Source organism: Sebastes fasciatus, chromosome 13 (assembly GCF_043250625.1).
Source record: "Sebastes fasciatus isolate fSebFas1 chromosome 13, fSebFas1.pri, whole genome shotgun sequence".
Classification (NCBI taxonomy): domain Eukaryota; kingdom Metazoa; phylum Chordata; class Actinopteri; order Perciformes; family Sebastidae; genus Sebastes; species Sebastes fasciatus.
In genome coordinates this window covers 32329348-32345207 of record NC_133807.1, presented here as the reverse complement: position 1 = coordinate 32345207, position 15860 = coordinate 32329348, and the positions used below count along the sequence as shown (strand labels likewise).

Genomic DNA, 15860 nt, shown 5'->3' with positions numbered 1-15860 from the left:
TGAACATTTTATTTGAAAATGGCCATGCCAGTTTTCCCCCTGAAATTTTCAGCCTAACCTGGGAGCGTTATTTAGCCTCTATGCCGACAAGCTAGCACGACATGGTTGGTACCAATGGATTCCTCAGGTTCTAGTTTCATATGATACTAGTATCTTCACTCCAGTGTTTAGAGTGACCCGCTACAGCCTCCTGAAGACGACAATGTCGGCCGAGTCTCAGAAGGTTTGATAACTATTTTTTTTAGGGGTGCTGAGATCAAAATTTAGGCGTGCTTGAGCTCCCCTAAAAAGAGTCTAAAATCACCGCCGACATTGAGGGTCAGAACATTGTTCCTTTCAGACAGGAAGTGGCAGCTGTCTTCTTCAATTTCAAGATCAGTTAATTCTCAGAGAACACTGAAAGTCAAAGTTCTGATATGTTTCAGTCTAAGTGTAAAAAAAGCTGCTTCATTGGGTGGTGATGATGATGATGGCTACGACCTTCATTACTGATCTGTTTTATTGTTACTATGGATTTAATAATGTCATCCCTGATGTCAAACATAATGGGAGCTAACAAATCTTAACATTGCAGTGAGGACATATATTTCAAATGATTTTTCATTCAACCGTTGTAAAGTTGTGCAAAAACTCATATTCAAGTGACCATAAACGGTAAATGGACTTGCATTTATATAGCGCTTTTCTAGTCTTCCGCCCACTCAAAGTGCTTTACGCTCCATGTCAGCATTCACCCGTTCACGCACGCATTCATACACCGATGGCAGAGCCTTTCGGGAACAATTTGGGGTTCCGTATCTTGCCCAAGGACACCGGGGATCGAACTGTCAAACTTCCGAATAGTGGACGACACGTTCCATCTCCTGAGCCACAGCCGTCCAACCATCCGACCATCTGGCCTTCATTTAGGAAGCCAGATGCTAAAACTCTTTCGTACACAAAGAACAACTTGGAAAGATGTTTTGTTTCCTCCATAATGGAAGAGGCCCTCAACATTGCCTTGTGTCAGCAAATTTACATGATGTTTTGCATTTGGTTTTGCAAACCTTTTAAAAGCACCTTTTGGGTGCAAATTTTTACAACTTCAAATCTCGGACGTGTCATAATGAACTACTGCGCCTCGTCACTTCTCCTCGGTAAGTGAATTCCTGTTTTCATATCGTAGATGTTTGAGAATCTGCACTTATTAATTGAGGTAGCATATTTGACTAGTGGCTATGAATTGATTCATAATCTGCCAATGCTGCTAATTGTTAAACTGAAGATTAGGTTGTTTTTTGATTTATTTTGAGTCAAAGATATTAAGAAAAGCTTAAATGTACCATTTATAACTGGGGTTGTGTTAAATGTTTTCTAAAGCTACATCTCAACATTTTAAAAATGAAGGAATTATTTTATTGATATTGGATCCTTTTCAAGGCACAGACAACTTCTCCTTAACTCTCCACTCTTTCTCTTTTTGTTAGGCGTACTTATCATCCATGTCACGTGTGATTTTCCTCCTGGTACGGATGATGTCCACTTACTTACAGACCACACAAAAATGAGCTTCTAACAATGAAGAATTAAATCATCTCAATTGCCAACGTTTCCTTGCAGGTTCTTGTGACGGATACGCCAACATAACCCAACCGTGGCGCAACCTAGACTTCACGTCTACTTCTTTCCCCGGCTTTCCTGAAGACGATGCAGATCTTGTTAACAATTGGTGGCGCTTCACAGGCATCGGTGGAGACAGAGTTGCCATAAGCTGTATATCAAACAATCATGGTGGCACATATTATATGATTTATCTTCCATTTGGGCATCCAACCACTGAGTCTGTGTCGCCAACAACAGGGACAGCATATGCTTATATTGGTCACTGTCACAGCACAAGTATGCACGTGAGTGTGGCTCTTTGTCCTGGAGGATTCTACGTGTACAAACCATTAGGACACCCCACTAGCCCTATTGGTTACGTGACCTGTGAGTTGCTGCTAATTGTTGTACTCCTATATATGTTTTCAATTTCTTCATCAACATATAAAAAGGTATATTACAAGTAGGGATGCACCGATACCACTTTTTTTCAGACCGAGTACAAGTACCAGTACTTACATATGAGTACTCGCCGATACTGAGTACCGATACGAGTACCAATACGAGTACTTCTCTGTGCCAAAAGACCCTCGTTAACAGCCAGCTGGGGAGTCCCGCATATGAGGCGGTGCGCCGCGACCGGCTCTAGGTCGGCTTGGAAAGGCTCGGGGTGAAGGTGGCTTCCCGGGGCCGTGGCCAAAGTGCTCGCTGTGCCCTCTCTCCCCGCCGGGGACAGACGGGGGCCCGTGCTCCCAGTGCGGATGGTCCTCAGTGCGCCCCAACCGCATCGTGCCCTCGTTAACAGCCAGCTGGAGGGTGTGAGCGACACATGGAGGGCTGGGGAGTCCTGCATATGAGGTGGTGCGCCGCGACCGGCTCTAGGTCGGCTGAGAAAGGCTCGGGGCGAAGGTGCTTCCCGGGGCCGTGGCCAAAGTGTCACCGGGGCGGACTGTCCTCAGTGCGCCCCAACCGCGTCGTGCCCCCAGGGCGGGGCTCGGCCCACGTAAAAGGCGCCAGGGGTCTGCGGCGATGTCGGCAACCCACCCGACCCGTCTTGAAACATGAACTAAGGAGTCTAACGCCCGTGCGAGTCAGAGGGTGCAAGCAAAACCCCGTGGCGCAATGGAAGTGAGGGCCGGCGCTCGCCGGCTGAGGTGGGATCCCGGCCCCGTGGGGTCAGGCGCACCACTGGCCCGTCTCGCCCGCACCGTCGGGGAGGTGGAGCGTGAGTGCGTGCGATAGGACCCGAAAGATGCTGACGAGAGATTAACGTCACGCTGCCTTAAAGTGGTATCGGTGCTGTTGTATCGGAGGCGATTTGCGAGTACGAATACATGAGCACAGTATCGCACCCGATACCCGATACTGGTATCGGTGCATCCTTAATGGTCAAATCATTATGTCATAGTAAAAAAAACAAGACGAAAAAAGTTAAGGAATTTAAAACTTGAAACCTCAGGTGTATGGTTAACTTTTTATATTGGAAGTCCAGGAAGCCACAGAATAGTTTGCCAAAGAGATTGATGAACCCCTTATGTGATGGCGGGATCATCTGTCTCTCCATGCAAGCCTTTAAAAGCAATCTCAACCTTCCCAAGAATAGTGGCATTGAGTTGTTGGCATCATATCTCACCCAAATGAATGCTGCAACCCCTCCACGATAATTTGGGCCCAGGCAACGCTGTCCACTTCATCCTGTCTCTGGAAGGGATGTGCTAGCAAGTCAACATCGAGACTGCAATTTGGTGTCACAGAACTTCGACTGCCGGCTGTCCGGTTGCCGCAGTCAGTCATTTCCTTGTTCAGCGCACCTAATCCACATTCATAGAACTATCCTTCTATACCTTTTTGAGCCACCACCCATCACCCGTCTTTGAGGGCATTATTGTTTTTTTTCACCCCATGGATGTAAAAACTGCCTACTGTATTCAAGGATTGCATGGCTCAAATAATAATAATAATAATACAAAGATTAATTTCTCAAAGTGTGTGTGTGACGCTCAGTGAGTTTTCTTCTTTTGTTTTACAGCTGTTTGAGATGGTTGGGTTGAAAGTCTTTGAGACCTGCAGCTTCGACCGTCTGCCGCTACAATATTTTTTGCGTTCATGTCAACTTATTAATCGAACAAAAAGGAGACATACCATGATCAAATGTTAACAAAGGACATTTTATCAAACCAAATTGGACAAAATTAAGTAGATTAAAGTGCCAGATAAGGATTGTTAAGATGTGGGGCGTGGATATAATCAGTAGTGTTGTTATTGGTGCCTTCAAATGGGGTCGTGTTTACCGTGTTCACGAGAAGAGTCCATATGAACGCCGCCCTCTGGTGCTATTCATGACCTCGTAAGTGGAAAGTTTCTCAAAGCTCTAAGTTTGCGAGTTGCGACTTGTTTGTTGACGTTGTCAGAAATAGTGGAGGCCATGGAAGGTCATTTTTCGGTGCATAATAATTTAATATATTGTTAATTTGGTCGTATATTGTTTTATTCATAATTTCACTTTTAGCTTTGAGAAAAATGTTGATATCTTTTGCATTTCCTGCATTACGTTACCCGCTTGCTAAATCGTTAGCCTCTGTGGCTTCTAGACGCTAACAGCGACGTTAATATTGTTGTTGCTTAGCAACGGTGTTCTTCACGACTTGACCACTGGAACGTCGAGCATATTGGTGCCTTCAAATGAAACTGGTGAGTTTGCGTTTACAACATGGGAAGTCGTGTACACGATATGCTCGGCAATCAAGTGATCAAGTCGTGAAGAACACCGCTGCTAAGCAATGGTAATATTAACGTTACTGTCGGTAACTAATATTATACAATTACGAAGAAAAACAATATGCGACTAAAATTACAATATATTAACTTATTATGCACCGAAAAAATAACTCCCATAACTTCCACCATTTCTGTCAACATGAAAAAATACGTCACAAGTCGTGAACTCGGAAAACTTTCCACTTACAAGGTTGTTAATACGACATGAGGGGGAGCGTTCATATGGGCCCAACTCGTAAACACGGTAAACACGACCCCATTTGAAGGCACCATCAATCACCAATGACGATAAACACCTTCATAACTATGACAACATACGCCATCCATCTGCCATCCATCTGCAACCGCTTATCCCGTTAGGGGTCGCGGGGGGGCTGGAGCCGATCCCAGCCGACATTGGACAGGTCGCCAGTCCATCGCAGGGCTGACACATAGAGACAGACAACCATTCACGCTCACATTCACACCTACGGGCAATTTTAGAGTCCACAATTAACCTAACCTGCATGTCTTTGGACTGTGGGAGGAAACCGGAGTACCCGGAGAAAACCCACGCTCACACGGGGAGAACATGCAAACTCCACACAGAAGGGTCCCAAGCCGGATTCGAACCTGCAACCCTCTAGCTGTGAGGCGCCAGTGCTAACCACTGCACCACCGTGCAGCCCCCCAACATACGCGTCATATTAAATTTAATTTACTTTGAATGAGCAGAAAGAACTGACAAATAAATGAAATGTCCCATATCTGGGCCCACATATAAAACGTTACCAAAGTTGCTTTCGTTGCTGCCAATATTAATGATATGATTGTATTAATCATTCTATCTCTGTGTAGATCATTACGAGTGTAAACCAGACTCCTGTGGACCGCTTGCTGAGTGTTCAACTGCTGGAGGCTGCACATGTGTATCCGGGTATGAAATCCCCCCAACACACCTACCTACTCCAGATTCATATGGTTGTGTTGGTAAGTACATTTTATTTCATTTAAATGACCAACATTGGGGTTTTTTTTTTCCACAGAGAAAGCACACATAGACATTCTTTTATATATAAAATAAGAAATAGACTGCATAGCCACCCAAAATGTCAAAATGATTTGTGGTTATATTGTGTTTTTTAGGATGAGAATATTCGGCTATTGCTACAAACCTGTCATGCAAGACGGTAACTCCAGTATGCAAAGTTTGTTTATAGTGTACCTTCTTCTTCTATCTTGGCAGACATAGATGAGTGTGAGAGTACTGCAGGAATCTGTGGTCCTAACACCATTTGTAATAACACCATTGGAGCGTTCTTCTGCACCTGTTTGGATGGATTCAATGCAACAGATCCAGCATTACCACCTGGAAAGACCAACCCATGCATAGGTACCATTTAATAATATCTCTCTCTCTCTCTCTCTCTCTCTCTCTCTCTCTCTCTCTCTCTCTCTCCTTGCAATTACTGTACATCACATATATGCAGGTTGTGAATTGAAAATGTCAATTTTTTGCTCCTCTACAGATATTGACGAGTGTCTTGACAATGTCTGTGGTGATGATGGGACCTGTACCAACAAACCAGGAACTTACGAGTGTTCATGCAATACAGGCTACCAACTTGTAACTGAAACCCCACATTGCCAAGGTCCATACTATACTATACTGTATACTAGTGTAATATGCAGTGAGCAAGGGATAACTGAAGGCTGCAAACCATAAATAATGATTATTAAAATCCCTTAAAAACTGTTGGAGCATCAGCGAGGAACACACCACGGGCAATAAACTGCACCTAACTGTGGAGGCCAGTCATATTACAATGCTAACAAAAGGCTGGGAGGTATAGTGGACTATATGCACAAATAGACAACTACAGGTTTTGACAGGATGCCAATGCCCAAAACTCATGTTAGACCAATTTTTGTCATTTTTAGGGGGGACAGGGAGCCTTTAGGGGGAGATATGTCTATGTTTGATATGTATATGTCACAAAGAAGTGGTATACATAATCAATATGAGAATATTGTCACTTACAGTAACTGTCCCTTTTCTCAGATATCGATGAGTGCTTCAACTCAACCGTCTGTGGTCCTGACTCTGTTTGCACCAACACGCCTGGAGCTCACACCTGTGAATGTCAGCTGGGGTTCACACCGACTGAACCGGACCAGGATCCCAGCGAGACCAACATCTGTATCGGTATTTGCAGCACACCACAGTATAGCAAATCAGTTGAAACATCTGTACATGGTTAGCCATTTTGAGTACATTTCTTCAGTGTGAGAGAGAGGAAGACATTTAAGAGGTAAAGCAAATAGCCAACATTTTCTGTTGGAATCAAAGTCTCTGAAACTCAAATTCTTTGGGGGGAGAACTTTGGTTTTGAAGTCCTCCTTTTTTTTTTTGAGATCTCAAGGTTGGCCAGTATGCACATTCTCCAAAAAGTACTGTTACCACAGCTTCAACCGCACAACCTGCCATTGTTTAATCCTCAGCTAATATATATTAAATGTAATGCTTCACCTGCAGCTTGCATTTCATTAAAAAAAAGGTCACCCCACCCTCCAATATGGCAAAGCAAAATGGAGCGCACCAAATGTGCAATAATATAACAGGTTATATCAAGAGACTGGATTAAAAGCTGTGCTGTGAGATGTATTTTTTTATCTAATTTTACAGATGTTGATGAGTGTGTCGAAGATGCTACCGTCTGTGGTCCTGATGCTAACTGCACCAACTCTATTGGATCTTACATCTGCACCTGCTTCCCCGGTTATCGGCTGAACAACCAAGATGTGATAGCCAGCGTCGCTAACCCGTGTACAGGTGCGTGCTCTTGTTCGGTACATGTGTGACGTACACTCTGCTGTTTGTATCTGTGTTTGAACAGATAGTCCTGTGTGTTCTCTCTCTCTCTACAGATATAGATGAGTGCAGTGAGATGCCTGGTTTATGTGGCAGACAAACTGTGTGCACCAACGCACCAGGGACCTTCTATTGCTCTTGTCCTGATGGTTTCTACCCTTCAACTGGAATCTTGTGGGTGATGGGCGTCTCGTTTTGTCAAAGTGAGCAAAAGTCACGTTTTTAAAGATGATTAAGATTTAAATCTATGTAAAGATGTTCATGCACAATTATTTTCTAAATTACTGACAGATCTTGAAGAGCTTCTAGATGCAATAGAACCTCCAGAGGTAAGCCCAGATGGCTTTTTTTTCCATTTCAGGGTTGAGAATTTATGAATGAAGAAGATGTCGAATCACCAACTTGTACAAAGCACTCAACACACACTTTTATTGCAGGGTCAGACAAAAGAAAGAGCCTTTCTTAACAGTATGGATCAACAACTTCAGAATAACACAGGTGTCATCTTACCAGACGCGGTATGTAGAAAACACTCTTTAAGTGTAGAGACAGATCACACAGTTCCTGTCTGTAAGTCTAAAGAGGACATGTAAGAGGACATTCTAACCTTTCCCTCGATCTGTCCTTCTTGGTGTCTTTGCAGACGGTGGCAAACAGCTTTTCTGCATCCATGGTACTTAAAATCCAGCAAAATCAGAGCTTTATATCTTATGTTTGTATTTTGCCTTTTATTCATTCATTACAATGATTTCAATTCTTGCAGGAAGTGTCAGGTGTCGGACCACGTGGCAGTGCCCGCCCAACCCGGATGAGTAGCGAAGGAGACGGGGAGACCGCCGGTGTGATCCTGGACATCTCAGACCGTCTAGTTTCTACGATGTTGCCTCAGAGTCCGAACCAAACCAGAAAGGCTATGCAGACTCCAACAGTGGGTAAGTGTAGTTCCTCTTAGTTTATTTTGGGCTACATTTTGAATTGCATATCAGCTACACATTGCTGTAATTGTCATTTCCATGTGTAAGATTTGAGCCTACGTGCCATCGGACCGGGGAGTCACGATGACAGCAACGTCTCCCTTTCTGCCAAAGGACAGACCATGGAGATCAACTTGCAGGCTCTAGCTAGCGCCAACAATGGTGAGTAGATTATAATGACCATGATGACTATAACATTTATAGATGTTTGCTTATTTCTTGTATCATGTGGACACTCCCAGGTTCTGCAGCGGTTGCCTTCCTGACATTGAACGGGATGGAGAATCTTCTTAGTCATCAATACTTTCAAACAGAGAACCAGACAGAGATGTACTCTGATGTTTTCACTGCCATCGTACCGTCAATAAACACCACCAACCTCACCGAGCCCGTCAACTTCACCATCCAACATAAGAAGGTGCAGCAGCATCGACAACAAAATCCATCCAACACCTATCCATCCATCCATCCAGACAAACATTAACTCTTATTGTATTCTCCGTTTCTCAGAGAGTACCTGAATCTGGAATAGTGACGTGTGTGTACTGGGAAGACAAAAGCAAGAAGAAAGAAAAGGGACAAGAGGATGACGGAGGAAAAGATGATGATAAGAAGATGCAGTGGTCGGTAGAGGGCTGTTGGGTTGCATACTCTGATGAGAACTACACGGTGTGCAGCTGCTCCCACCTTTCTACCTTTGCCCTCATCATGCAGATTGGGGAGGTATATCAGATTTACTATGTACATGGTACACGTGTGTTGGTCGAGGTCAGGGACAAAATAGAGGACTTAACAGAAGTCAGATTTGATTATGCTCAGACCACATGATGGTGGGGCCTGTAATAATTTACTTAGACGTCTGGCAGCCTTTAAAATATTCTAGTGTGTACCCAGGGGAAGACAGAGTTGCAGGCCCAAGATAATCTGCTTATCCGGGGCCGGGGACGCGGGGGCAGCAGGCTTAGCAGGGAATTCCAGACGTCCCTCTCACCTGCAACGTTTTCCAGCTCTTCCTGGGGGACCTCGAGGCGTTCCCAGGCTAGACCAGATATATATAATCTCTATAGCGTGTTCTGGGTCGACCCCGGGCCTCTTATCAGTTGGCCGTGCCCGGAAGACCTCCAAAGGGAGGCGTCCAGGAGGCATCCTTATCAGATTGCCCCTTTCGAAGCGAAGGAGCAGCGGCTCTACTCCGAGCTCCCTCCGGATGTCTGAGCTCCTCACCCTATCTCTAAGGCTGAGCCCAGCCACCCTATATGAAGGAAGCTCATTTCGGCCGCTTGTATCCGAGATCTCATTCTTTCGGTCGCTACCCAAAGCTCATAAGCCACAGGTGAATGTTGGAACGTAGATGGACCGCTAAATCGAGAGCTTCGCCTTCTGGCTCAGCTCCCTCTTCACCACAACGGTCCGGTACAGCGCCCGCATAACTGCAGACGCCGAACCGAACCACCTGTCCATCTCCCGCTCCATTTCACCCTCACTCGTGAAAAAGACCGGGAGATATTTAAACTCCCTTGCTTGAGCCAAGATCAGCTTGATCACAATGAATGTATGTATATCTCTGCTTGTCTTCGACCCTCTCAGCCTCCACCACAGAATGATTTCCTGGAGTGGCTGAACCGAATGTGCGTGATTGTCGGACTGTTCTTCTTCGCGTTGGCCATCTTCACCTTCCTCCTGTGTAGCTGGAACCCCAAGATCAACAACACGGCCCGTCTTCATCTCTGCCTCTGCCTCTTCTTCTCCCATCTGCTGCTGCTGTGGAACGACAAATACGCTGAACAAGAGGTTCCAATGGACCCAAATTGAACCATTCTTGTTTGAGGCTTTATTTTCTTTTTTGGTTTTCAAGATACATCTTTGTTGTCTCCACAGCTGGCCTGCACCGTCATGGCGGGGCTCCTTCACTTCTTAGTCGTAGCGGGTTTTGTGTGGATGCTGCTGGAGGCGCTACAGCTCCACCTGTTGGTGCGGAGACTCTCCAAGGTGCAGGTCATCCAGAGAGACGGCCTCCCCAGGCCTGTCCTCTGCCTGATTGGCTACGGCGTTCCATTTGTGATTGTGGGTATTTCTGCACTGGTATTTTCTGATGGATATGGTGCTACTGAGGCCAAGGTGTGAGTAAGACAAACAGTTCTACAAGCATTTATATTCTCCTGTAAGTCTGCATGTAGGTTGAAAGGATTGTTTGTGTGATTCCGTTGCAGGTGCTGGCTCTCTAGACAGCGCAATTTCAACTGGGCTTTAACAGGCCCTGTGATTGGTATCCTTGCAGTGAGTATATTGCACTTTTATTATCAACAGTTGCATCCCGTCTATCAGCTCATCCTGGTGTGTTCTCTAACTTGTTTAGCTAACCAAAAAAACAAGCTAAGGTGCACTTTAAGACAAATTTTTGACAATATTTTGTTGTATGGCTATAAGCTCTCTCAATGCCCTGCTGGATTTATGGTGAAGACCTATTGAATGTGTTGCAAACCACTGAGAAATTTGAACCTATTTTATAGGACGTGAGTGGGTTAGGGGGGTTTATTTGCCTCTCAAAGCATTGTGGGATAAAAGGGAGAAGTTGAAAAGTGTTAACTTAATGCAAATGAAGGTGGAATATGCCTGGACACTGCATAGTGATTTGTTAAAAAAAAACTGACCAAAGTTCTGCAGTGGTAGGCCAGGATGAATGTGTGTGGAGAAGAAGATGCCAGTCAAAAAACAAGTGCTGCTTGGCACAGAGTCACGTAAATTGTTGGAGAAAGTCGTAGGTTGCTTATTTACGACATAATGAAAAAGCTTGTTGTTGACTGACACGCCTACAGGCAATGTTGCCCGATTGGTTCCCTTCCAGTGTTTCTTCACCGTTAACCCTCCAGTCATATCAAAGATATTCTCATGAAGACGCATTACCCTCTTTGTTTTCCATCATCGACAAGCACCTCTTACCGCTAGCACACGCTACAGAGAGGACTAGGCTTTCCTACTTTTGACTAATGTCAAACAAAGGCACACACAGTCCCCTCGAAAACTATTGGAACAGCGAGGCCAGAAGAAGCCATGACATTACCCTCCACCGTGTTTCACAGATGAGCTTTCTCCACACATTAAGCCTTTCCATAACTTTGGTAAAGGTTCATCTTTGTCTCATCAGCCCAAACATTTTTGTCCCACAACGTTTGAGCCTCGTCTCTGTACTTTTTGGCATTCCAAATGGTTTTACTGGCTATGACCAATGGCTCTGATTGATTTTCCATCTTCTCTCAGCTTCAATATTGCTTGCTTTTCTCCCATAAACATGCTCTCTGGTCTTCGTGTTGGTTACACCTTTTTAACTATAAATGCAGTCTGCACAGGCAAAGCTGAAACTGGGAGTAGACATTCAGTGCTGTTTATTGTTTGAATAATCAATGTCATAGGAAAAACACCCGTCAGTCACATGTTCAGCTCAGCCTCTGTGTCTTTTTTCCCCCCCTCTTTAAGCTTAATTGGATATTGTTCTGTGCTACTCTCTGGAGTCTGAGACCCACCCTGGTCAACATGAAAAGTGGTGCTTCCCAATCCAAAGACACCAGGTAGGAGTGTTCAAGACTTTGAGACAGTCTTTGCACAGAAGTGAGAACTCTTTTCTGAAAGTAAATTATACGTCGTTTACAGGTTGATTGTGTTCAAGATCGTGGCCCAGTTCGTCATCCTGGGCTGTACCTGGATTCTGGGTCTGTACCAGACAAACGTTTTCTTCCGGTTCCTCTTCATAGTTTTTAACTCCCAGCAGGGCACCTTCCTCTTCATCGTCCACTGCCTGCTCAACAAGGAGGTAGACTTCAACTAGATCTGTAATTGATATATAACCTATAATGTTTGATGATATTTAATGGTGAGTAATGTAGATTACTTTTTGTGTAATGGTTTGGTTTGCAGTCTTTGTGTGTTTTTGTATATTTTGTCTAGTATTTGAATAGTTGATTTGTATGTTCCAGGTGCGAGAGGAGTACATCAGATGGCTGACATGCTCTTGTGGAAAAGACAGATCTGTGGTGAGTATACCCGGGAAATACGGTACAACACGTGATCTCAAGCAGTCCACCAAGTTTTCTGTAATGTAGATCTAATAATCTAAACACTAATACTGATTTATAATAATTTATTTCAGCAGAAAGATGCAGTTTCGGTCTCTGAGGATTTGGACAAGCCTGAGGGACAGACAGATGAGGGGAGAAAAGATAGATCCTGACAAAATGATCTGTATGATTTATGTTTTTATAAATTCTAGTTTAATGAATGCAAAAAGGTGACATATATTGGATTTCAATATTTCAATATGAATGTCTACATCTTGAATGGATCATTGTCTGTCTCTTAGGGGTTTTAGCCATTTTCATTGTGAAAGGACAGGAAGTAAAATGTTTGAAAGTGCTACTCTTTCTTACTATCGTCAGGTTTATTTAGTTGTGAATGCAATAATTGCATCAATTAATATTATTCTGCTTAATACATTGTAGATGTAGCTGACGGATTTTTAATGTTTGCACAGTCATGCTTTTAGAAATCTGCAGTTTTGTTGTCATTTCTAGCATACAAGAGATTAATGTAACTCACAGTGGGTGTTTTTATAAAACGAGGGCTGAAACACCGGGAGGACTTGTTGAACTTGTCACCATCTCTCCACCTGATTCATTTGCTTCCACAAACACGTTACCGACCTCACCCTCAGTCTAAAAAAAACAAACTGTCTCCAGAGTAAAAACAGTCATGTCCCAGTTGTTTCCTTCTCTCTCCATTTGTGTTGTATTTACATGAGAGCTGGGACACTTCCAGGTGTGTCAGAATTTACAAGACAAATTCAAGTCAAATTGTCTCATTGTGTGCACTTAAAAATTATATTTACCTCACGCATTGATACAGAATATCATATAGTGGTCGCAAGAGCATGTTAACCCCGTGAGACCCGCAATCCCGACTGGCTTTACTGTCTTTCAGAGGCTCGAGTAGGTTCAAAAACCTACTAGAGGAATCCATTGGTCCCAACCAGGTCATGCTTGCTTTTCGGGAAGGAGGCTAAATAACGCTCCAAAGTTGGGCTAAATTTTAGCGAGGAAAAACTGGCATGGCCATTTTCAAAGGGGTCCCTTGACCTCTGACCTCAAGATATGTGAATGAAAATGGGCTCTATGGGTACCCACGAGTCTCCCCTTTACAGACATGCCCACTTTATGATAATCACATGCGATGACTTGAGCCCAACTGTATTCATGTGTGATGAAGTTAGTCCCCATAGGAGCCATTTCACTGTAGTGAGACCATTTTATTTAAACTTGACCTCCCTGTATAAAATGACCTGTGGTGACCTCTAGGATAATCTAAACTCTACAGCCAGGAACTAGAGACCTAGAGCATTCAGAGGATGGATGGCTTTCCTAGCTAGATTGACAATAAGGGGGTTTCTGAGTAGTTTACACAACAGAAGCGCTCGCCAGCCAATCGCTGAAAAAATGCAATTCTTGCAGAAATCTCCAAAATGTCAAACCCAAATTTTATTAATTGGTAAAAACACCCAGGAATACAAGGATCAAACTAGTTCCACCCAGTTTACTTTACATCAAGCAGGTCTCTATCAGACATGCATAAAATAAACGCTATTTTTAAAGGGATAATGCGCATTATTTAACGTTACTGTGGCAGTATTAGCCAACTGGCAAGTCTTTCTTTGGAGTTTTTCTCGTTGACATCTGGATTTCTGTTTGTGTTGCTCTTTGCCTGTTCTCATAGATCATGAAAATAAATGAATCACTGCTCATCATACTGTTTGCACCACAAGTTTAGACCAGTAAATGTTAAATAGTTAATGGAATTGGTGGAATTAACTGTCTGTCAGTAGATGTATAGAGAGTGGCAATGATTTATTAAAGATTACGTATACATACAATACAAAGAGGCACACTTTTTATTTGTGTATACATTTCAGAAATACTTTACACAGACACTTTCGCTTGCATTGTCTGCGGTACAATGCATATGTCTGCCTCAATGGTGCAGCTTTTAATCACATATAATGACAGTTGATGAACTTTTTGACACGGATGACGCTTAGGAAGCAGTGTGAGGACAGTTTGGTAAGTTTTTCAGACAGAATTGGAGCAAATATGACAACGTAGTCGGGGGTATGTAGCGCTCTGCGTGTCCGTCCGTTGTTTCGCGTGTCACACTTTCGTTTCCGGAGCAGAACTCAGAAACTATTTAACTTAGGAACTTCTAATTTGGTATGATTGTTGAGAGAGTGGTCTAGTTGTGCCTTTTAGGGGGTTAGAAGTCCAGGGTGCCCTTTAGTTAATTAGTTAATGCCCATCAATTCCATTAGTTCTGAAAGGGCAAAACGTTTCGCCCTGCTTTAGTAGGGGTCAAGCTGTGACCAGTGACCAGTGACCAGTGACCAGTGTCGAATGTGCAAACTGTCATAAAGGGCATTCAAAGTAAGTAGACAATCTAAAACAATATATTATAATCATTGTCTTTTATATTGTTTTAGATTGTCTACTTACCTTTTACTGCCCTTTATGACAGTTTGCACATACGACACTGGTCACTAACCTTATAGCTGTCTTTATATAGTACCGTATATTTATAGACTGTCTTTTAATGCATCGTGTATGTGATGGGGAGTTTCCCAAAAGTCGTGAGCCATGATGCCTTGTTTTTATAAAACGGTCACTATATCCTGACAGTAGTGAGGAGATTTGAGGAGAGAAAAATAGGCATTACAGTAACAGAATATTGATTCATATTTGATCAGCGCTGGCTACAGTAGTTTGACTGCCTCCACTGAAATGACCTGGGATTGGACAAAGCGTGAAAACAGAGCCATGAGGAGATGCAGAAGTCTCTCAGAACAACTTGAATTACAATATGCTGAAAGGTTATTATGGAACTTTTTGCCGAATGATGCCAAAAACATTCTGCCTACTGCAGGTTTAACAGTGTTTCCGCAGGTCTCTGGTCTTATCTTTAGCACCAGTTAGCCAACAGGGCCGAGCTTGAAATTTGTGAATCAAGAGCTGATGTAATGTTCTATGACGGCCACTAGATGCTACCAAAGCGCCATATTTGACTGATTACACCTTTAACTGGCTCTAATGTTCCTCAAACTGCTCCTGCTGTGAATCTGATTCCCTGCTGACTACCTGACACAGTGGCTGTTATCTGCAGCTGGTGTTCTGCATCAGCTGCATTAATGTAAGAACCCCCAGCATATAACAACAACAAGCACCTCTGAATCCCTGGAAATAAAATGTAAGCAGTGCAAGTTCACTCTGTGCTGTTGTTTTATTCATAAACATTAAAGCAATGGAAGTTGAGCTATTCTTTGTTTTTCACCACCTTTCGCTCCCCCTTATATGCAAATAATATTAGTTGTCTGCTATGTACACAGCAGGATCACAAGTTTATTAATCTGCTTTCTGTACAAATGTTTATAATGCAATAATATTGCTTAGTTTATTATATTGAGTGTGTAGAATAAACACAGTGTGACTAGGGGTGCACATCAGTGTGTGTGAGATCCTGAACTGTTATTTAACCCTCCACCCTCCAGTACCACAACTTTTACACTTTTCTTTTGTAATTTTACGGTCAATAAACCTCATTTACATGAAATTAAACCTCATTTTTGAGTAAAAAAAAAGGCAGAA

General features: G+C 43.3%; 1 protein-coding gene across 1 annotated transcript; it reads left to right on the top strand.

Annotated features, from left to right (window-relative positions):
* The first annotated feature begins 202 nt into the window (after positions 1-202).
* Positions 203-13389, top strand: LOC141781564 (adhesion G protein-coupled receptor E3-like). The gene is made up of 16 exons (XM_074657379.1): positions 203-223; positions 5197-5275; positions 6401-6544; positions 7025-7171; positions 7267-7388; positions 7974-8142; positions 8233-8346; positions 8427-8602; positions 8695-8907; positions 9772-9975; positions 10063-10304; positions 10395-10461; positions 11659-11750; positions 11833-11992; positions 12156-12212; positions 12329-13389. The coding sequence occupies exons 1-16, from the start codon at positions 203-205 to the stop codon at positions 12407-12409; spliced, it is 2088 nt and encodes a 695-aa protein (XP_074513480.1). The 3' UTR covers positions 12410-13389.
* Positions 13390-15860: the final 2471 nt, after the last annotated feature.

Excerpts from the sequence above, each read along its gene's own strand:
- LOC141781564 (XM_074657379.1), top strand. The coding sequence starts at position 203 with ATGTCGGCCGAGTCTCAGAAG. Across the intron at positions 10,305-10,394 it reads GGTGCTACTGAGGCCAAGGT|GTGCTGGCTCTCTAGACAGC; the intron begins GTGAGTAAGACA and ends ATTCCGTTGCAG. Across the intron at positions 11,751-11,832 it reads TCCCAATCCAAAGACACCAG|GTTGATTGTGTTCAAGATCG; the intron begins GTAGGAGTGTTC and ends CGTCGTTTACAG.